We start from the raw sequence: 24,367 nt of genomic DNA, 5'->3' as shown, positions 1-24,367 counted from the left end.
GTGTGGACTTCAAATCCCAGAAACCTCCAGTCAAAATTTCTGTAAATTGAACTTCACATATATTAAAGCTGTTGAGGTTGGAAAACATTGATGGATGTATATGCATACAATGGCATCCATGGAGGGACTGGAGTAGTCAAGACCTCCACCCTTTGTGCGTTCATATTTATTATCATAAATACTGAAAGAGTGGGACTTCATTCGCACAATTATGATGATCATCTTGACTTTTTGCTCTTCCCATGGACACTCCTGTATGTGTATACAGTACTCTCTAGTTCTAACATCTTCCCATTGGCATCAAACACTGTTCTGTTGCTTCTATTTGTACTATTATTATACCTCATGTTGCCATTATTGCTTATTCACAGCAATTTCCTGCTTTATATAGTATCTGATCATTGCCCTATAATAGCTAGCAATGGGTAAATTGACTTCATCAGTAATTTGATGGTCTTAATTTTGCATTCCATACAATATTGTATATATGATTTGAACTTCACATTCATGTTCAGAAACACTGTCAATTAACATGACCCCAAAAGATAATTATTTAGTTTCTTATGACCTGATTCCTGGATTTCCAAGGTGAATCCAAAATATAGAATAATAATAATTTTTATTAATTATTTATGTAGAAAAATGAATCAAAACAGCTGTTTTAAATCAGCTACATTTACTTTTTTAATGGCTTTCTTGTAGCATTTGAGATTTACTTGACCAGTATTTGAACTCAGGAAGATAAAAGTAGAGTTTTTTATGGTCTGTTATTCATAGGAGGTATTATCTTTTTTCCTTATCTCTGAAAAATTAAACAGTGTTCCAAAATTTTGGTTGAATTATCTTAGGTTGTTGTTAAATTTAGCAATTATCTTCAGGTTACTAGAATAACATTCCATTTATATGGACAAATGACTACCTCGGTATATAGCCTTATCTAAAATAATATTTGGTTGTCTCACAGTAGAGTACAAGTGAAAAATAATGAAGGCCATAGTTATTTTTACTCATTACATTTCTGATAGCAGAATGTTTCTTGCTTTTAGCACTCAATTTGTAATCTATATATAATAAAAAATGCATGGCTGCTAGTGTTTTAGATCCACATCTCAGAGTTGGATCCATAGAACTACAAAGTGTTTGAGAAAAATAGCTACTAGCTGTATTGCATAATTTCTTGAGAAGGTATTCATGGTACAGAAGTTATATCAGAGAATGACCATGTGTTATGTTTGATGTATAGAGCTTTGTTTATGTATTGTTTCAGCTACTTTGATATCTGGCTATTGTCCTTGCAGTATAAACTATATGAAAAACAATATAAGATGTCCCAAAGGTGCTTTTTCAGGAGGCAAGTGGTTTTTCTTTGAAGACATTTGTTTCTCATCCAAGAAGCTTCTTCAGCTCTGAAACATCTTCAAAGAAAAATCAAGAAAGTCCAGTTGTCTCCTGAAAAAGCACCTTTGGGACAACCATGATCTGGATGACTGAGAATCTCTACAGACTTTTAACAATATAAGATGTTCTTAAAAATAAAAGTCCCGGTGACCGACCCAAATTCAATTTCACATCATTATCTTGGGAAACATATATTTACCTTAATTCATAAAATGTCTCAGATATTCTTTGATATAGACTGGATGTATGCATTCTTCTTTAATACAACAGTGGATAACCAATTTTAATTGAGTTTTCCTTGTCCATTTAAGCCTTTAGCCATGTTAGGTTTATGCCATGTGTATTTATCCCAGCCATTTGATTCCATTTGAGGCAATTAATGGTTCATTTTTCTTCTGTATCTGACAGCCCAATGGTAGCAGCCAAGGCAAGGTGCACAATCCATTCCTTCCAACCCCAATGTTGCCACCACCGCCTCCACCCCCAATGGCTAGGCCTGTGCCTCTTCCAGTGCCAGACACAAAGCCTCCAACCACGTCGACAGAAGGTGGTGCTGCCTCTCCCACATCACCGAGTAAGTACAGCCAAAGGAGGAAACACGAGGCTGACATGGGTTTGAAAGAGATTTATGTTTTCATAGTTCTGTAAAATGAAACTTAAATTAAAACATTCCTGTAAATAAGTACATCAACTAATGATTTAATGAGAGAGAGAAAATGACTGTGCATGTAAGCAATGGAAGATTTCTGCAAAATAGTATCTTTTTTGAGGGGAGAAGAGTTGCAAGCAATTTGATATGTGCAGTATGTCTGACTCTTATTAATATCACATTCAATTAAAAGTATATAAGCTTTTTTTTCTTGTCAAAATTTGTCCTTGTTTTACAAGTTTCAACAGTGCAAAAACATCTCCTACCCAATTTTTCTAATATTTTATACTGATCACCAGAATGCATCTCTGGTCTAATGGTGATGCTGGCATAGTGCTTTACAGTTTCAAAAGGGGAGAGGAAATTTATTGGTGATTTGTGGCCTTTACTTTAACTCTTAGAGCAGCAGAAGCACGAAATTCCTATTGACACTTGATATGATCGGACTATAAGAAGAGATGAAATTAATAATAAGCTGTTATATCAGTATTGCCTAAAGAAAGAAAAATATTGATAGAAATTTTCATTAATTTAAAACTAGTTTGAAAGCATCTTTAAAAGTATCGTCGACAAGCAAAGATCTCTGAGCAAAAAGTCTTAAGATCTCATTTTGGGGCCATCCTGTTTTTCCTTACTATAGAGAAGGAATGTGACAACTCTACAGGCAAGCTGTATAGTGATTTAGCTGTTTGGGTCTCCAGTAATATTCTTTGTTTTAACTCATTGCAAAAAAAAAGGCATTTTTAGCAGTGTGAAGCCAAAAAATGAATAAATGAATGAGCAAAAACATAACCTGCAGTCTTGTCTTTGAAAGCTTAACACTTTGACACACCATATTGCACACTGATGCTTTAATCTGTTTAGATGCATATGTAGGAATAAAAATATTTCACATTTAGACAACTCCTTTTTCTTCTCTGAAAGAGGTAAAAACATGCTAATAAAAAGAAGACTTAAAGAGCACTGAGTTGAATTAAGTTAAGTACCCATCTTGGTAATTAAGAAGGTAACAGTCACTGTATTCAAGGCTATTAATAACATGATAACTAGATTTAAAGGCCTTTTAGCCTTTACTATCACTACCACTAATGCTGATAGTTTGTAGATTCAGCACATCCACTTTGTCTTACTCACTCATGACAGACTATTTGGCTGAAGTAAGATAATGATATAAAATGCTTTGTGAGCTCCAAATGCTGTATTAAAAAAAAAGAATATTGCTATTCACTCTGACAAATACAAATGAAATAAAATAAATAATCAAGGCATTGCATGAAGAAAACATATTGTATGACATAAATTTTCACACCTTTTATTTCTGTTTTTTTTAGAAGACAAAGGGTTGTTGAAACATAACAACCTGTATTCTTAATTGTTCCCTTTGTGATTTTTTTAAAGATTTCATCAAATGCATTTCAAAAGATGGGTCACAGCTGCTGTGTGCCTGAAACTTTGATTTAAACTAGATTAAATAAAACTGAAATTTCCTGATTGCTGGATTTGTTAATCCTCCCAGGGATTTATAATTTATATAGCTATGGAATCTGAAACATGAGTGTAGGCAGTTTCACAGTTAGCCTCCTGAAAGCTCCGATGGGAGCTTCCCACAATCACAAATAGGTGATAAATTATTATTTGGAAAAAATGAATGGTATGCCATAGTAGATGAATCTTATGGGAGGGCTACATTAAAACACGATGAGCAGTTGAACTGGCTGGCTTTGGAGGATTATCTTTCATATTTCTTCTGTCAGGTTCTTGTCCGCCTCTTAGTACAGCATCTGTAGAAGATCAAATATCACCAATCATATAAGAATAGCAGACCTGCTTGTACCATACATATCCTCTTTGGAAAGATGAAAATGCATGTTGTATTAGATTAACGCTGCCTGGGATTTTGCTTTGTTGACTATATTTCTTTGAGGGTAATAATTATTTCAGAAAAAGCAGGAATTTTAAGACTACCCTCTGTGCCACAGAAAATGAAAAACAAGTCACAAGTTACATGTTTTGGTATATTGAATTAGAACTTCTGGTTTGGTGTTGTCAGCTCTAATGTGTAACATCTCTAAAACATTAATCCTCCCCATATACATTATCTGGAAGCAAACAACTGGAGATAATGTCTATTACATTTCAGATATTATTTGGGCAGAACAAAGGCTCTTTCATCCTGTGTCATACATATGAAGGGCAAATATGTAAGATTAATAGCAACAAGAACAACTATTACTTCAGATCAGCATTTTTTTATTCTTAAGGGCTTCTGTAAAGTAAATGATTGTTTGATGATTAAAATATTGCCTAATGACAATGAATGATTGTGACATTCAGGAGATGCTAAGAGATTGTGAAGTATCTTACTTTCTTTTTATTCTCTTCTATATTTCTGTCGTTCATTCATTATAAACAACATACTCTTTTGCAACATGACCTCATGCATGCCAAATCTGTGGTTTTGTTCTCTAAATAGAATCTGAAACATAATAGATAAGCATCATTTAGATCAGTTTTTTTCAAACTTGGCTACTTTAAGATGTATCAACTTCAACACCCAGAATTCCCCACCCAGCATTAGCAGAATTCTGTGGTTGAAGTCTATCAACTTAAAATTGGCAAGTTTGAAAAACACTGATTTACAAGCGTCAAAGTTGCTGCTACATTAATAACTGTATTAGATATGTTTTGGAACCATTCAGTCTGCATTTACTTCAAAATGGAACTGACTGCTAGCAGTATTAGGAAAAACATTTACGAATATTAATTTCAGGACTGACAAACAGTGTATAAAATTAGATTTAAATATTTGGAAACACATATAAATAGGAATTTGTGTTGATGCATAAATAAGAAGTAACCATTATTATATTACATTATAGCAAAAGGTTATTTTAGATTTGAGATGATGAACTTCAGCTGGCTTGTTTAGTAGCTAATTAATAAACAGCTAATTTATTAGCGCATAAGAATTGTGTTTCACTCATATCCCTTTTACGTATAATAAGTTCCTTTGATAATGTTAGATATATTTGCAATGTCCTTACAAAGTTGTAAAAACATAGGAGATTATCTGCACAGATCATATTATTTGTTCATTTAACAAGTATGGCTGATTTTGTGTCTCCAAATCTTGAGTAGAAGACTTTGCATGACATGACATTAGATCTAAGAATTTTTATGAGAGAGAAAGAGACATATATATTGGGATATAGATTTAGATTATTACACAATTCTTATGTTGATGTGTTTTATGGTATTTTCTCTAATGTATTTCTCTATTTTTTATTGTTTTTTCCAATGTTAGTCTCATGACAAGCTCAGTTAAAGTCATGACTGTTCCCTAGCTATATATTATATTTATTTGAGTTATACAATACTTTTATGATAGGCCATTGCTTTGAATATGGTAGAGATTACCTAATTTATAGCATTAATTATGTTATTAGGACATTGCAATAATGCATAAAGGTGCAATTGTCCCAAAGGTGATTGTTCAAGAGGCTCTTGAAAAGCTGAAGAAGCTTCTTGAATGAGAAGCAAAACATCCTCAAAGAAAAACCAGAAAGTCCAGTTGCCTCTTGAAAAAGCACCATTGGGACAATCATGATCTGGATGTCTGAGAATCTTCATAGACATAAAGCTCCAGTCTTCATACAGTAGATAGTTTTACTTTTTTAAACCAGTAGTTATATACTTCTTTAAGAGGTTATATTCTGTATTATTAACAAATTATTCTTCTAAAAACTTGAACTGACAATCATGAAGAAGGTCTGTCTACTTCTCATTTTGCCGTGCCCAACCCTCAGCAAAACAACAGTCTATGGAAGAAGCAGGTTGCTTAGACAAACTGCCTTATTAAGGGTGTCTGGGTGATGCAGAGGAAAAAGAATTGTAGAGCCAAAGCAAAGCAGGACATAGAAAGGTGCAAGTACAGGTATCCTTGACTTACAACCACAAGTAAGCCCAAAATTTATGTTGCTTAATGACACAGTTGTTAAATGAATTTTGACCCATATTATGATTTTTATTGCTACAGTTGTTAAGTGAATCACTGCAGTTGTTAAGTCAGTAACATGGTTGTTAAGTGAATCTGGCTTTCCCATTGACTTCACTTGTCAGAAGGTCACAAAAGATGATTGCATGACTTAGGTCACTGTAACCATCATAAATATGAGTCAGTTGCCAAGTGCCTGAATTTTGATCCTTTTGATAAGGATGCTACAATGGTTGTAAGCATGAAAAACGGTCATTAGTCACTTTTTAGTGCTGTTGTAACTTTGAACGGTCACTAAATGAACTGTTGTAAGTTGAGGACTACCTGTACTCTATACTGACCAATAATAGGGAAGGAAAAATAATAAAAAATTTCAGAGAGAAGAATTAAGGCAAAGGCAGAAAAGGATTTGTAAGATGAAGACTTTGCTGTATAATAATACTATAAGGTGTAACATAGTAATAGTAAAGAGGCAATGTTGTAATAGAATAGTCACATAATAAAATAAGATATATAAGGAATATTTAATAAAAATTAATACTATAGTAAATTTTTATAATAGTAATTAGCATAATAATATAGACGTAATAGCAATAGAATATACCATGTTTCCTCAAAAATAACACAAAGTTTTGTTTTCTTTTGACCCCCGAAATAAGCACTTGGCCTTATTTTCGGGGAGGTCTAATTATTTTTGAGGTGCAGAAAGTGGTGAGCATGGTCACCTCAGTGCTGCTGCTGTGTTGCAATATTTCCCAGGGGCTTATTTTGAGGGGAGGGCTTATTTTAGCACATGCATTCAAAAGCCCGATTGAGCTTATTATCTAGAGAGGTCTTATTTTCGCAGAAACAGGGTAGGATCATGACAATTGAAAGCATTCATATTTCACTTATATGTCTTGGGTATTTTATTTCAAAATAAGGTATCTCCCCAATATCTAGGGATACATATAAAAAAAAACACCTGTGCAGGATCCAATGCTTTTGTGGTTCTTTTGAATCTGGGTCAGTTTCTATTTGGGTACAGTTTTAAAAAGAGGATACAGTCAGGAGAGTTATATAAATCAGAAACAATCTTCTTCCATTCTACCATATATAGAATTGCTGTGCCAATTGCAGTGAATCAGAATTGATCATAAGCTAATTGATAATAGAGGTGGTATAGTCATAGCCCCAAATCATATGCTATAACAATGAGAAAGCCAGAAATATTTGTAACTTTTTACATTTTAAAAATTGCCAATAATGTAGCCAAAGTTCACTGTATTAAGGATAATAGCTTTACATAAATGCTATTTTCTACATGCCTACTTATAAAGTACACTTGCAGTTTATTGCATTATGTTTATCAGCCATTCTTCATATTGCTGTGTAATAGAAGCAATTCACAATTTGTTCTGATCTTAGACTAATTTAAAGCACTAGTCACTCAAACATAATATTGCAGTCCCCAAGACTTCTTGCCTATGGATCTTTGTACAAGAAAAGCCGTTTGAATTAACTTTCCAAGCTTAACTTCAAATATGTAGCATTGGTTGACGTTAAAAAGCAAGATACTGTTCTATTGCCTACTGATGTCCATATTTATTTCTCCATCATTTGAAATCCAGTTGTCCTAAGTCAGATTCTTGATCCTTATAATGTGACTTCATTTTCATGTTCAACATTTGTTTGGGTGGCTCTGAGATCAGTGTTGTTGTTGTTTGTCTGTGATCTAGTGCTGCTTCCTGAACGCATGTGTCCCTTCCCTTCACAGCCTATTCAACACCCAGCACCTCCCCTGCAAATCGATTCGTCAGTGTTGGACCACGGGATCCAAGCTTTGTAAATATCCCTCAACAGACACAGGTGGGATGCTTTCAACTTCCGTTCTGTTTGCCATGCTGTTTGTTAACAACTTTGTTGTTCTTTAGTGTTGCTTTTGCAAGTGATTTGTGTCTTTCCATCAGTTCATCTTCACGGTCTGAATATTAGTGAAATGTCACTTCTGGTAATTCTTTTTGTTTTGAGAAATTCTCATGGCAATAGTGGGGCTTTTTTTCCCCACAGAGTTATTTCTTCTTCTTTTTCCCTCCAACAATCTTCTGCTCTAAAGATAGTTAGATGGCTACTTTCAATTAGAATATATTTCGTTCTATGCACTGACAACACATGACAACATTATAAGAAATGCTATGACATAACATTTCATGTAACTGCAAGTAGAAAGTCCAGTCCTATATACATTTTGGCAATTAGCAACTATATTTAAATTCAAATTTAAAACTAATTTTCCATATGATAAGTTGAAAAGAAAAAAGGAACCTTTTTTTTGAATCAGCTTTGACACCTGCTAAAAGGCAACAGCCTTGGGATTTTCTACTGGTCTCCCAAATATTAACAAGATCTGGTCTTGCTTTATTTGGTTTGACTTTAGCCAACATCAGACAAAGTTACTGTGGAAACCATCCAAATAAATGGAACATACTTTTTTTTCATATGTTTAAAATCAGAGTGTAAGTTTGCCCATTCAGTTACTCTGTAATCAGGATTGATAATATTCAAGGCAGTTGCTAAAGGCGTTAATCACTGCATGGATCAAGAATACATTGAATGACATAGAGCAAAGGATCCAAAATGAAATAGGTAATCATATTATACTGTGTGCTTGAGGCGCGTGATTTCTCCATTGCAGAGAAAAGCATGCAATTTCCATCAAACCATCCACCTTGCTATGCTTGTTCAATTGTTCTTTTATTTAGAAAAACCAAGCAAAACCACAAATAGCTTTTCTAAAGACATCCGTCCAGAAGGATGTCATCTGATATTTTCTAATATACCTGTAACAACGGTAATATTTGACCACTCTATGGAATTGTGAAAGCTACAGTATATTATGAATGGCCTCTGCTTAAATGAGATTAGCATCTTCAGTAAGAATGGTACCTAATTAAATGTGGAATGCTGTTAGCCTGCAGTGTAGCTCACCATGATATTTAGCAAAAGTCTCATAGAAAGTAAATACCTCTAAACTGACTGAAACAATCCTTCTTTGGTCCATGCAGCTGATGCAGAGAATGTCTTGATTATCCTGATTCCACTAGCCATTTATTTTGTGAGTTCATAATGACTGATAAAGTAGTCCTTGTTAAAGCTACTTTTGAGCAGATACCTTTAGCATTGCACTATAAGTCTAGTTAAGAAATTGAAAGTGGCCATGTCTATGTAATACTTAAGCATATTTGTTAATGAAGTGATTGCTGCCCTGATCCTACCAAATTTTTTGCTCACATATTTTGGAATGCATAGCCTTTGGCGTCCCACTCAAAGGCTAAATTCAGCTTTCAGCTATAAAAAGGTTGTATGTCCTTAGCTGGAGTGATTTTGTTCTAGATTAGCCACAACCCTTGACCTGCTTTATCACAAAGAAAAAGTACCAACTAGGCGTAAAAGAAGCTATATCTATATGCATATGAGAAAGACTAAATGTATAGTATTAAATTCAATCAAGGCAAGGGGCAAAGTTAAAACTTTTCTAAATGACCTCACATTCTAAGGTCTTCTTCTAAGCAATAACTGCAAGACAAACACTGCTTCTATTTTTTTTTACTCTTATTCAGAACCTAATAATATGGAGCCAAAGTTAAACTTGCTTTATTAACATCTCTCAAAAGGTGTTTCAGCTATATTTCTTAATAATGTTCAGCATGCTATTGAAATCAAATCACAGAGATTATTGGGATAGGTACTACGTTCTACAAATGGGAAAAAAGAAATCCCTAAAATATGAATAAAGTCCTTCGTAGCTTACAGAACACAGTTCCTTCAGAAAAGATTAAAAATTGCTTTCAAAGACTTGTTTCTTAGCATCAAATGGAACATTTTTTTAAAAAAAAATCCCTGGACATCATCCTGAGTTCAGCCAATATTAATTTAATTTCATGATTAACTCATTTGACTTTTATTGTATAAATGATACTACTTAATGCACAATCTTTCACATTCATGTGAAAAATACAGAAATTGAAATTAACTTTTTAAATTTAATTTACATACAGTATAATTTTAGATGTTTTTATTAAAATATGCATTTTGTTAGTTTTTCCTGTTTTTGCTCTTGAATTTTCCTTTGTAAAACAAATTAGTAAACAATTAAATTTGTTTATATGTATGACTTTTTTTCAGATGGTCCCTTTTCAGGTTTGTCCATATGGTCACCATATTGATAACTTAATATGCCATAATTGTGAAGAAAGAAAAGAACCAGTTGCTTTAATTTGTAAAATTTTCCTGTAGAGTGTTTTAAAAGTCAAAAAGAAGATAGTGATGGTTTTATTTGGCAATTGTAATTTTTAAATAATAATTAAGCATTGGGTAAATTGTATCTGTTTCCTCTGTGAAAATGGAAGTCAAGTCAGGTCAAATAAACAGAGATGCTACTGCAAAAGTATGATACAAACAGCATCATCATTTCCATATTGCAAATTCCAATAGGAAGACTAACATTCTTGAAACATTTATTTCTCAATAGATGAGCTGAAGTAGTTCCTTATATCCCATAATATGTCATTCTACCACATCATATGCATATTGGAAGAAATTCTGAAGAGAAAAACTTTTCAAGCAGATTTACATAAATTATATCCTATAGGCAGAACCCCATATAACTATCTATAATAAACAAAGCATGGATAGCTAGTTACACAGAGGAGATAAGACAATATGAAGGGATATATTCTGGGTATAAAATATCATTTCTCCATATAACATTAATTATATGGATGTCAGGTGCAAGAAGTCAGGAGCCAGGATGGAATTCAAAAGTACTATGACTTTATTTCATGCTATCTATATACAAGTATCTGAACTACTAAAGATAAAGGCAAATTGGTGCAAGATAAGTTTCAGTGGACTTCAAGCGGGTTGGACTTGGGGCTGTTCTGGGGGCGTAGATGATGTATTTGACCCCATCCTTGGGGTCAGCCAGATCATCTCTTATTGTAGAGCAACAAAGTTGAATATTGAATTGATCGTTCAATATTCATTGTTGTGATGGCCATACTGAACATATGCTCAGTCCAGTGTGGAGAGTTGGTTGTGTATAATATCTCACAACTAAGTTGTGGACCTTGTCATCAACTACTGGATAATCTCTCTCCTAGTTTAGGGAATATCGCCAGATCTCAAACATAAGCTGTCCCACTTGATCAAACTGCAACAAGAATCAATACTTTGCAATCATACTTCATGCAGTTAATTGCCACAGCTTGCATATGGAAATTGGGCTTAATTGTGTATATTTCAATGTGTTCCACAAAACAATCAGTGCACGAAGCCTGTTATAGGTACAGAATATTTTTACAAATATATTGTTAGTCACCTGTTATAGACAAACTTTTAAAAAAAATTAGTTTGTGGCGATTGGACGCAATAAATAAGAATAGTCAACTTGAGCAATGAGGGAATCAGTAGTCACCCAACAGCAGTAATTAGTTAGAATATAAAAAAGAGACAATATCAGATCATATTCACAAACTTTGTGAGACCGCCTTCAGTGATGAAGTCAATACTTTTCACAACTCATAATGAGAGCAGTATTGGCTTTTGTAGTGATTTCTCAATTTGCAGTCTTCAGTGAGGGTTCTCCTTTGTAGCTGCAAAGATGGAAGTGGTTAAACTGTGTTGGATTTCAAGCCTCTGCACCGAACAAGGTCACAGAAAGTACACCAGCAATTCAGGGAAATATTTTAACTCTTTGAGGCCTATTTCTAGAAAGCAGCCTTCATTTCTTTACTGCTATACTTCCAGCTCCCTTCAAGCCCCTCTAATTCAAAGGATGTAACAAGAAGAGAATTCACTTGTTTTTACATTGAAACCATGCTAGTTCTTTTTCAGTCTAAGGAATTCTATTAATATTGGGAGGAGTTTTAAAGCAAGCTATTTAAAGCTACAGTTCTGAAGTCAGTTATACAATAGTTTATAAACCCTATGTATATTTATTCAAAATGCATCTTAGTGAACTCAATTCAGCTTCTGGACAAGTAAATATTAATAATAAAGATATAACAATTAATAATTCCATGGTGTTAATTCCCACAGCAGGTATTCAAGTTTTTTTTAATTTGTTTTGTTATTTCTTTGAGTAGTGATCAAAGAATCTTTATCTGTTTTGGCCTAGTCTTAATAGTTTCACTTAAATTCACTAGAAGTACATTTTTTTGTTATAGAAAGCAACAAAAATATGAACATGAAAATAAGTACGATTGGATAACAGTTCATTCTAAAATGAATGGACTAACTTATCTTTTTTTAAAAAATCCTAAATCTTAAGGACAAAAATAGTAGGTGACATTTATGTTCTGGTTTAGTATTCTCGAGAACAAAATCATGTTTATAAATTGCTAAAACAATTAAAATGACATTTTGTTAAAATCTGGACATTTGAAGTTTATTTTCCTTCTTTCCTCCCACACCATGTGCAATAAATGATTATGTTGATCTTCCCCAATCTTGTCCCTTTACAGATGTGTTTATCCACAATTTGAATGAGTCTCTGCCTATAAAGCCAATGTTGTTGGCTGATGGGACTGGTAGTGGAATCTTTTGGGAAGATTTGAATTGCAGCCTTCCTATGTAGAGAAAGCTACAACATAAATGTGTTGTTTAGCTGGATGAATTAAAATGTTTAATATGCAATTGAACTTTTCTACTTTGTAAAGATGTACAAATGCCATCCTATTTGTACCCTGTGACATTAGTCATCTGCTGAAAATAATCAGTTCTCTTTTCTTGATATCTAATATTAGGGACAAGTGATATTAGATATGCTGCAATTCCTTTATGGCGGATATGGCAGACTCTCAGATTATTAGTTCTATGAACTACTAATCCATGACACTCTGTAAAGTGAAAGCTAAAACTTGCTTCCCTTTCCTTGCCAGCTTTCATTTGCAGTAGTGATTTTTATAGTGGGACAGCATAGATGCTTTGCTTGCTATTATGCTAGTGTGCTTAAGGGCCCATGGGGAAAGCATACAATCTTATTGCTATTTCCTGCTCTTTTTAAAATCTAAAATGAAAATAAGCAAGAGTTATATGAACTTCTTTTAACTGTGGGTGTTCCTTTTCCTTGCTTTCTTAGTCTGATATTACTTTCCAATTTAGAAATGACTTCTTTGGAATTTGAAGAAAATTGTTTCTAGTTCGCATAGGGAAGAAGTTACTAGTCATGAATATCTTTGGAAATATGGCTTCTCCCAGAACATCTTTGATAATAGTAACTTCTGAAGTTGAGCTAAAAACTTAGGGTTTTTTTTAGTATAGTGTTTTTCAAATTTTGATTTCTTTCATTTGGGGTTAATTTAACTCTTGATAGATCAGTTGTGCAAATTGACCGTTTCTTAATTACATTTACACATACACTTGTAGTCTTTCCCTGCTTTATTTATTGTTAGAAATTTCCTATTTTATTCTATTTTTCAGAGAACACAGATAATATAATTAAAAACAGAAAGAGAGAGATAATCCCTGCCCTCAGTTTTACTAATTAAAAGGAAAATAAACAGGACCCGTGAAGGGGTGTTTTTGGGAGGAAAGCAGCTATATCCTTCAAGGACTAAGTAATAAACCAGCATTTAAATCATGTCAGCCAGGTGGCTGCTATTCAACGTCATTATTTTTTAAGATTCTGATTCTGAAACTTGATTTGGAAACTGATTCTATTAATCTGTCTTCAACTCCTATAGAATTAATCTTTCCACCCATACTCACATACTCTGTAGTTTTTCCCTTAAAACAGGAAGTAAAGCTTTGCTTTATAAATGAAATAACCTAAATCTCTCAAATGATCAGTCTACAACAGTGTTTCTCATTCGCAGCTACTTGATAATGTGTGGGATCCTTATTTCAAAGTAGCTGTGAACCACACTATTAATAGAGTACCAAGGTGGTATATAAAAGGTTAAATCATGGCCACTGTGTTAATCGGAGACATTTTGTTACTCATTGAAGCAACTTCATGATTCAAAATAAAAAAAAATAGATAGGCAGAAAGTCAGAGAGTCGTTGGAATGTACCAACTTCAAGGCTTTCTACCCAAACTGTATTGCAATATGTCAGTGAAGACTCAATCATGCACACAAAAGTATTTAAAAGGTTAAATCATGGCAACTGTACCCAAATTGAGTTTTTATTGATATATTGAAATACATTGTGGGGAGAAACCCCTGAAGTTGGTATGGCAAGAGTTGGTACATTCCAAAGACTTTCTGACTCTCTGCATATTTGTTTTTTGTTTTTTTGACTGAAGAAGTTGCTTCAATGAGCAACAAAATGTTTCAGATTAACAAATTTTGGTCCAGTTGCCATACTTTTGGCCTGAATGATTTGAGTCTTCATTGACATATCAAGTAAATTTCAATCTCTTCCTGTAACCTTGGCTGGGAATTTCCCTCACTAAATCATCTATTGGTGAGCACTTCCAATTTCATTGGAATCTATTTGTAATACATATATACATATAGCTTTCTAAAACGTTGTGCTAAATCTTATATTTTTAATCTAGTAATATTAAAAGTCGATAACTTAATTATAAGATCTGTCATTTATTTGTTTAGTTTTTACAGACATGGGCTTTTTTTTAAAGATTGGCACACCAAACATGCATTTGATTTGTGAAAGTTAGCAAATTAGTAAATATGATAAATGTGCTATAAAGATTTCTGTTTTGCTAAGTACCGTAATTCTTTCTGCACACTGTACAGATTTCCTTAAATAAACAGATACTTAACAAGACAGTTCTGTATTATTGCATTCAACTTTTATGCAAAACTGTTGCAAATAGTTAAGCGTTTGATTTAGCTGAGAAGAACTTGGTTCCCTATTCCCCAGCTGAATTATTTAATTTACCCTTGGGTTTGCATTTAATGGCAGGAATATGTTAATATAGATTTCACAATAAATAAAATAATGCCTTGACAACTTGAATCTCCTCCTTTCCTCTCTTGCCTCTTCCTTCCGCACAGTCCCATCTTGCAGACACAGCAACTTAGGAAAATCAACTAGTAATCAAATAGTCAGAAATCTATTTTCATACATGTAGAATGCTACGTTTTTTTTTTGATTGGCTGATGAAGGATTAGAGACAGGGATGAAAGACACTGTGATGGCCAATCATATGAAAAAATAATCTAGTAAATATTGAATCTTAGAAAGACTGCAGAAAGTTTTTAAAAAGGGATCAGATAGTCATGGACAACTACATGGCACAAAAAAGCATTGTTCTGTTTTTCTGTATTACTCCATATCTGCTTCTTAGCACTAATTATTCAGCATGTTGGAAAGTAAAACTTCCAGACTGAGAACCTTGAATAGCAGTGTAATCTGAATCTCTCACAGCCACTCCAGTGGTCTTTACATAAACACTGCCATTCACCCAATAATATAGTGACTATGATGATCACCTATGCATTTTTTATTTTTGGTGGAACATAATGTTGAATTATTTAAAAAATGGGTTATTTAAAAGTTAGTCGAGTTTGGTACCATTAAACACAAACGCGCACACACACACACACAGAAAGTTAAAAATAAAAAATGTAGTGTATACCTTTGATAAAGGGAGGTAAATTTTAAAGTCCCTTTGAGAATACACACAAACACACACAAACGTATGTATGAATGTATATATACATACATACACACACACATACACAGTATATATGAATAAATATATATTCATTCATTTTTAAAGCTCCTTTGAATGAATGAGTGTGTGTGTGTGTGTTTGTGTTGTATATTCATTCATGCATTCATCCTCAAAAGGACTTTAAAAATTAGCTCCGTTTATAAAAGGTTCACACTGCATTTTTTATTTTTAACTTTCACACTTATGATGTTACATGAACCTGAGTTGCTCATTGTACTTATTAAAGCACTGCCGAATTTATAATGCCGTGTTTGTTTATATATTTCTCCAGTGCAGAAGCAACCTTTCTCAAATCTGTCCCTTTGCAGGCATTGTTTCCATGTAAAGCAGACTCTAAAATGCTCTTAGGTATTCTTTCACCTTTATTTTTCCTTACTGATTTCCTGCGCTCTGCTTTCACCTCCCCCAACAACCTTCACAGCAGCAGATGATAGTGTATTGGATTAACCTCCCTTGCAGCTGCATTAGATCCCAATCGATTTATTGACTCTGTCAGAGGAGCTAGTACAATAATTGTTACAACAGCAGAATGGAAACCAAGAACATGGCCACATAAAAAAAATAAAAGTGTTGTTTTTTTCCTTCATCTTCTTTTTTCTTATTCCACAGCTTTTGTTTTGTCTACACAACAAAGAGTGTTTTGCTTTTGTTTATGAGCTCCTCCTGCATTATTAATTGCAACAGTTAAGAGGGTGCATGACATATCTGTTACGATACTGGAAAGGCCCAATTACATCATAGTAGCTTGGTTTGGCATAATTTGGAAGACCCTGCCCTTCTTTGATGGTTGTTAAATGGTATCATTAAGTTACATTTCCTTGTCTGACACAACCCATCTGTGTGATCAGCCCTGGATGTAAAGAAAATGAACCCAATCAAACGTGACGCCCTAGAACTGCATATTATGAAATGAAAAATGCTGTACAATTGGGATTCTGCTATTAGTTCATACTGTTAACTTCCATGCTTAAAGTTCATTCTTACAATGAATTCTTTTTAGAAGGAAAAAGAAATCAGCTTTTTTAGTCTGCTTCAGAATAAATTGCTAAGCTAACTGTGAAACTTTCATGTTTCATCATAAGGACAAAGGTCAAAATACCCATTTTCCTGGCAAGCAGAAACCACAAGTGTAGTTATAGCCTAACAACTAATCTTATGAAAACACTGTTGTGGCAGCCATATTTATTATTTTTGAACAATTCCAAAGCATTTATCTTCACTGAATAAGGAGTCACATTACTCAAGTAGTTGTTTAGGGCCAAAAGTAAATTTGGAAGTATAGTATGCCATCTCTCGATTGCAAGAGATGAAGACAGCAAAATTCTAAAGAAATTGTGTGTGCCTAAACTTCATTTAACTATACAGTTAAGTACTTACATTGCATGATCTTAATGGGGCTAAAATTAATTAAATTCTTTGATTAGTACTCTGTGCCTTCTAACTTGAAATCACTTTCTTGTGTTCAAGTCTTAATTATTAAATAAAAGTGAAATACGTGGAGGTGACCAATTAATGGGACTGTGATAAGTCCCACTCGATCAGGTTCAGGTCACTTCTTACCAGCTGGTGTGTGTAATGAGCTGGAGTGATAATAAAATCTTATATTTCAAATTTCAGTTACAAAACTATAAAATACAGCATTTTGTTTCAATAATGTGAAGTACAGTCAATGCTGTTAGGTAAGCTCCCCATTGGGAGAGCGAGTGCGTTCAGAGAAGCGTTTTGAGAATTGTGTTGGAGAACACACAAACCAGCATACAGAGACACTGCAATTTAAATAGGCTTTTACTTTCGTGGAAATAGAGGTATCAGAGTCCATCAAACAGTCCAAGTCATACACGGATAAAACAGTCAGTCATCAATGTCTTTCAGTTAAGGGATAATCCAAATAACATAGTCCATAAACATACAAACAATCCGGTACTCAAAGTTTGCTAGCAGTTGCAAAACTTACAATAGCTCACGGCACTTTCTAACAGCCAGCTTCCAAAACACTCAGATCATATCAGCCCAGCATCTAACAGACAGAGAGCTAACAGTCATTCTAGCTCCCTCTTATGGCCGATTGAGGGAAAACAGCAACCAATCACATTTTACAGTATGTTTTAAGGAAACAGGTGTTTCTTTAAATATATAAATCATGTAACATTGTTGCATGATTTATATATTGCCAACCCAACCATTAGATTATATTCCTAACACTGAATTAATATTCCATTTGTTGATTTTCAAAGATCCACATATTGACAAGATACAGATCTCAGTAATAAAATTATTAAACTCTTTACTAATATGCTACATATTAGCACAAAGCACATAATTAAAATCTGGTTTTAAATAAAATGTTGAAGCTGTAGTGGAATGTAAAGAAATATATTGTGTTTTAGAACAGTTGATAGTTAACAACTTGTATTATAATACTAGGTCAATTATAAATTAAAATAATTTTAATTCCACTCTAGAACAAAAATCTTTCCATCTTGTCCAAGGAAATTCCAGCCAGAATACCATATTTGAAACAAGTGACAATGGGTTGCTTTTCTGTTGCCAATTCTATTCAGGTCAAAAACTCACTGCATTTTAGTGTGAGACATATATACATAAATATAAATATAGATATCTCTGAAAACTTTTCATATTACTGCTGTCTAGACAAAATTAAATAGGTTGGGAATGTTGGACGCAGAAATCATAAAATGTTTGGACTAATCACATGGCCTTCATCCAGCAGTGAAATAAACTACAAGTTAATTTTATGCTCAAATGGAAATATACTGTAAATAAAGCAAAAAGTAATTTTATGCTTAAAGGGAATCCCCTACCCACAAAATAATCTTTTGGTTATTTACAAAATTAACCTAAACATGATGTAAATGCTTTTGTTCAAAGCATTGTCCAAAGAAATAGGATGAAACGTATTTAACTTAATCCCAAACTGAAAATGGAAACGCTCTCATTGTGCTCATTATTTTAAAAAACATCGGAAGCATTTATTATACAACAACCACAAAACCCCAGAGGTCATAAATATCTCCTATCAAAAAGCCTTCACAAAATACAGTGGTAGTTACAAGTTTATGAACTTTTTAAAATTTTCAGGTTTCTGCATAACTATAACCTAAAAGCATAATTTGTTTTCCTACAAATTTTAAAACTAGATGAAGATACTCACATAAGTCAAAAACGCTAGACCTGTTCATTCATTTATTGAAGGAAAAGACAGGTCGTATTTATGCAGAAATATTGAAAATTCAAATGAGTTCACAAACTTTCAAGCACCACTGCACATATCGTTTTGTTATATAGGAACAATAAAGGGAACCCTTTTTCCAGGCTCCTTGTACATTCAATATAGTCCTGTGTCATAAAAAGTATTTTCATATAATTATGAGATTTGATTTTTATATTAACATTGTTTGTTTTAATTCATTTTAGAAGTATCAGCCATGACAATCCAGATTGCCATAATTGTACATGGATGGCAACTGCATTAACACTTTCGTGGTGTTATTTTATTTCCAGCTGATACTTGGCTTTCATGACAACTTTTGCTGCATTGACATATTTTGAAGACTTTCTGGGAGTACATAACTATTGGGGGCAGGCAAGACTTGGCAGGATTACAAATGCAAGAAGTGTTAAAAACGGTGTCATTCATGTATTTAGCAGTCTAACACTATCTGCTGAACTTTCATGGTTATTTTTTTTTATAGTCCACATTTTCATCAATCAAGATGTTCAAGAAAAAAAAGACAAAAATGAGATAAAACAAGTAGACGATATAGAACAAAGGTCACAAACCAGTGGTCCTTGAGAAAATTTTGGTGGTCCGTAGAAAAATTATTCGCATTTTTATATTGCACTAAATACTATTTACCTTTTTAAAAAATTCATGTTAGTAGTCTGTGGAATTTAAAATTATGAATTTAGTGGTCCTTGAGGTCCGAAAGGTTGGCAACCCCTGATATAGAATGTTCATAAACCCAACTATTGTGATTTGAATTCCTTATTGATATATGAATTTCTTCATAGAACCATTTAGTATTGTCAATTTAAAAAAAAAGATTTTGGAAATACGTTGCATGAAGAATATTTCACTATTTGGGACTGTGGCATCATTTTTCCATAGTTTTTCCCCCCCCTCTTGTTGTTTGTTTATAAAGAAAACATTTTATCAAAGAGACCTATTTTATTCCCCTTAAAGCCGTCACATCATGCTTTTTCTCAAGCTCTTTTAGTACAACATACTTTTTCATTTTTTAAAAACTACGATGATGCCTGAATGCTGTATCTTTGCAAAATGTATTCATTAAAGAAGATTCACTTGAAATCACTTGTTCATGAAGTGACGATAATAGGAAAAGAGAATAGTGAAGCCATTTATAGAGCATGCAAAAGTTTGTTACATACATATCGCTGCATATTGAAACAAAGGTAAGGTAAATCATAATTTCTACTATATTCTGCTTGAAACTGGTTGTACACATGTATTCAGAGACATCCTGGACAAGCTTCCGAAGCAGTTATCCAAGTCTATAAAAAAGATGCAGTTTCTTTAATGATTCAATAATTTTTTGTGTGGATTGCAGTATTTTTTAGAATGCATTTTAAAGGATTTGCATAGTCCTAACCTCCATGGTCACACTTTTTAGCAGCAGCAGGCAAGTCTTTCACACTGACCTGACTGCAGTTTAAAATTTATTTTTATCCATGCAGTTCCGGGCCACAAAAATGGCTTTGAGACTTATCTCTAAAATATTCCTTAGTTGTACTTTAAAAATGAAATGTGCGATGGAACTTGTAGTTGCATCTGGTTAGTTTCTGTTTCTGCTTTTTCATAATTGTACCATTCTCATCAGATAGTATTAAGCAGGGCCATCATATGAAATCTTTTAGTCTAAGGGACAAAGGCCCAAGTATATGGCAGTATTTATTTACTTGAACTTGAAGAAGAGATATATTTACTATCACTTCCAATTAAATGTACGTTGCTTTGCATCAATATTGTCATGGGAATGATGCCATCTCCTTCCTTCTTTGAAGGTGATACTCTTATTCTGCCACTTTCAAAAGTGCTGATTGTAACAAAATGCTAGCTTTCTGCAGCGATGGATACTTTGAGAATTGCTTTCTGTTTTTGGCTAATATATTCAACTCTGCCAAGTCCAACAAGTGGGTGAGATACCAGGTGGGGGGGGGGGAAGAGACAATTAATATATTTGGATGTATTAATTGTATTTAGCAATCCTTTAGAAAATAACATATTATTTTCTATCTGTTATTCATAGTATATGTAATAAGATATCTGTTTTAATTTATTTGCTTCTGGAGCTGGGCTATGATTCACCTTGAACAAAATTACAAGTACAGTCTTGAGAATGGTTATATTAAGACATTTGTAAAATGGGGGAAAGTCAAATGAACAAAAAGAATAAAAATATATGCTGGCAGTTAGATTAGATTATGTTCCATTATAACAACAATGCATTAAATATAATGCCATATGTAAAAAGAAAAAGAGAAGATAGTCTAGCCTAGAGTCTCCTTTCCTCTCTTCTTCAGTTATGAGAAAACTGAATGCTCCAGCTTCAAACTTGTGCCTTTGGGTCTCAGATGGCTGAGAAAGGACTGTAGGCTGTAACTGCAGAACATTCCTTTTGTGAGCCCTGGAAACAGCACAAGCTAGCACAAGAGGAGTTTGGGGGGGGGGGGGATCGCATGTAAATGAAGAATAGCTGTAGGCTCCCAGGGAGAATTGTATGCAGTTTATATCTCAACTTATGAATGTGTTCCAATGGAACTGGGATGCAAAGTATTGCTGGATTCAGCAGAAAACTATTTCACTCAAAATACAGTCGGGTTGCAACATGGTCTTAACCAGATAAAGAAAAAAAGAGTTCATTCTGTAGCCCAAATGTTCAGAAAGGCACACAGGTAGAGATTTCACCCCCCCCCCTTCATTCCTGTGTAAATATATAGATGACAATACAAACTACAACTTAAACTGCAACCGAAGTTTTAGAATGTGTTCTTTATCACTAGTATGCCACATTTTAGTTTGAATCAATGTTTTATTACTATGAAAATTACAATATTTTAAATGAGCATTTTTGCCTAGGACTCTTTTCAAGTCCAAGATTCATAAATGCAGGCTTATAGCAGGTACTGTCAAAGGATGTTAGTTTTCTATCTTCCTTTTCCCTCTGTGCATTATGAATGGTCGATCAGGATACATATTTAATAGTGTCTTCTATTTTTGTGGATCCTTTTGTCCAGTGGTGGGTTTCAAAAAATTTTAGAACCTCTTCTGTAGGTGTGGCCTGCTTTGTGGGAGTGGCTTGCTGGCCATGTGACTGGGTGGGAGTGGCTTGGCAGTCATGTGACTGGGTGGGCATGGCCAACTTGTAAAATGTGAAACTCACTTAATAACGCTCTTGCTTAGCAACCAAAATGTTGGCTCAGAAACTCTGGCATTTGAAGCACGCAAATCTTAAAGCTATCAAGTTACAAGACCCTTGCACCCCTAACCCTTTAGAAAAAAACCCCAGGGATGTTCAAACTTGACAGCTTTAAGACTTGTGGACTTCAACTCCCAAAATTCCTCCTCCAGTCATGTTGGCTCAGGAACTCTGGCATTGAAGTGTGCAAGTCTTAAAGCTGTCAAGTTACAAGACCCTTACACCCCTAACCCTTTAGAAAAAAAAACCCAGGGGCATTCAAACTTGACAGCTTTAAGACTTTAAGGTTTAGATAGGACTCTTAGAGGCGGGCAGGGTGATTGGTGAGCCAGCCAATCAGTGAGTGGTGGGCGGCACAAGCATGGAGTGGACGGGCGGGGGGAGGGACTGAACCGGTTCTAAACAGCACGTAGATTTGTGGAACCTCTTCTATAGAAGAGGTTAGAACTGGCAGGAACCCACCCCTGCTTTTGTCTCATTCGGAGGAAGACTACATATGTAGCTTTTCATCAAACAGAAGAATGGATCCACAAAGCCACTTAGTACTAGCACATTTTCTCCCTTCCAATTTAATGGAAATTCTGGTTAGTTTACCATGCATCAAATCCATAAACTTTCCAATGGAGAAACCAATGCAGATATTTAAAACATGCATTGAATAGACTGTGATTTAAATTAAGGATACTAGTCTGGGGATTTGTAATGCTAATATCTAATATGAACAGGAAACAATCCATTTATATGTGTGTTTTTAGAATAGTGAAGGAATTATATTACTATAGGGAAATTTTATGCCTGGTATTAAAATATAGGATGCAAAACTTTGGAAGTCTCTAAAAGACTGAATCTATCTTTCCACTTAATCTTCTTGCTGTACTTCAGTTCTCAAGTAACTTTCATTTCACAGGCTTACTTTAATGGGTACAATCTATTTTTTTTCATGAAAAAGCAGGAAATAAGCTGCCTTCCCTGGGAAAAAAAGATTTACAAAATGTAATCATTGTTGAGATATTCCCTTTGAACTGGCTTGTCTGCAGGGGTGTCTGGCTTCCAATCTTCCCATTTCTTTAGAACACCCTTACTAGTTCTTCGAGTAGATCAGGTACACTGGTGGTTCACTGCTTTGATGTCTTGAATGAATGAAAGAAAAGCATAATAAAAGAGAGCTGTTGATCAAGCATAAAATACTCTTTAAGCCGACAGAATGGCAGAGTTAACACATCCCTAAGCTGCTTTTATTTTTTCTCTCTTTTTTCCCCCTTCACATTTTCCTGTGCTTTGTGTACAGTGGGGGTTTGTACTTTTTTTAAACCCTCTGATCTATGTACTATGCTCCCCTCTTATAATAACATGAGAATGGGATTGTTTCTTTCTCTTGTTTGCTTCACTACTTTCCCTTTTCTTTGTATACTTCCTTCCTCTCCATTAGCAAAGTCTAAATTTGTGTCTGGCTTTGAATGTGTGTGACCTTGAAAGTTGAGGATGTTAATTTGAAACAAATGGGATAATAAATAAAACTTTTAATTACTGTATTCAGGAAGATGACTTTTTTCCTTCAAAGACATTACAAAAATAAGAACATTAAAATCTCTTTCTTTTAAAAATAAAATATAGCATCAAATTTTTCCCCTTGGAAGCAGAAGCAGGTGAAACTTATTTTTTCAATAGATCTCATTTAGATCGTGTATTCTTATCCTTAATGTATGAATCATACTCAAAGTGGCAATCTGTCTTGCTTGCTTGGATTACATTTAAAGGTTTCTCGCTGATTATTTTGTGTTATATTACTCTCATGCTACTTGTGGCTACATTACTGTTAAATCACCCTCTGAACTAAGTCTTCTGTTTTCAGGAATAAGGAATTCATTCTTTTGAATTATATTTTGTACGTGGCAAACTTTTTTGATTAGTTCTAGTTCTGCTTAAGCCTAGAACCCACAGAAATAATTGTTATAGAAGAAGTTTTACAAAAGGATTTCAATATGCCTAAGAGAAAGAAAATCAAAATATTTTTTTTAAATTCTGCAGTTCAACCTAAACTAGCTTGACAACTAGGTTGACTGTTGAATGCAAGTTGTGTCTTATCATTTTATTTTGTTCACATATTGTTTGTTTTGTATTGCACCCCCTTCCCTACGATTGTAGTATGAGCTAAAATAGTTCTCTTTATTTTTGTTTGCTTG

General features: G+C 33.9%; 1 protein-coding gene across 2 annotated transcripts in view; it reads left to right on the top strand.

Moving 5' to 3' along the window:
• NFIA (nuclear factor I A) overlaps nucleotides 1-24,367 on the top strand; it is a 331,843-nt gene that overhangs the window by 289,807 nt on the left and 17,669 nt on the right. For both annotated transcript variants that reach the window (XM_014075940.2, XM_014075939.2), the window contains 2 exons: nucleotides 1,807-1,972; nucleotides 7,798-7,889. In XM_014075940.2, the coding sequence (XP_013931415.1) occupies nucleotides 1,807-1,972; nucleotides 7,798-7,889 (258 nt within the window). The remainder of the gene's footprint in view (nucleotides 1-1,806; nucleotides 1,973-7,797; nucleotides 7,890-24,367) is intronic.

The sequence above is a fragment of the Thamnophis sirtalis genome, unplaced genomic scaffold, assembly GCF_051295495.1.
Source record: "Thamnophis sirtalis isolate CommonGarterSnake01/CBP01778 unplaced genomic scaffold, rThaSir2_p1.2 scaffold_7, whole genome shotgun sequence".
In the NCBI taxonomy this organism is placed as follows: Eukaryota; Metazoa; Chordata; class Lepidosauria; order Squamata; family Natricidae; genus Thamnophis; species Thamnophis sirtalis.
Note: the sequence above shows the minus strand (reverse complement) of the source record. Positions and strands in the feature narration are given on the sequence as shown.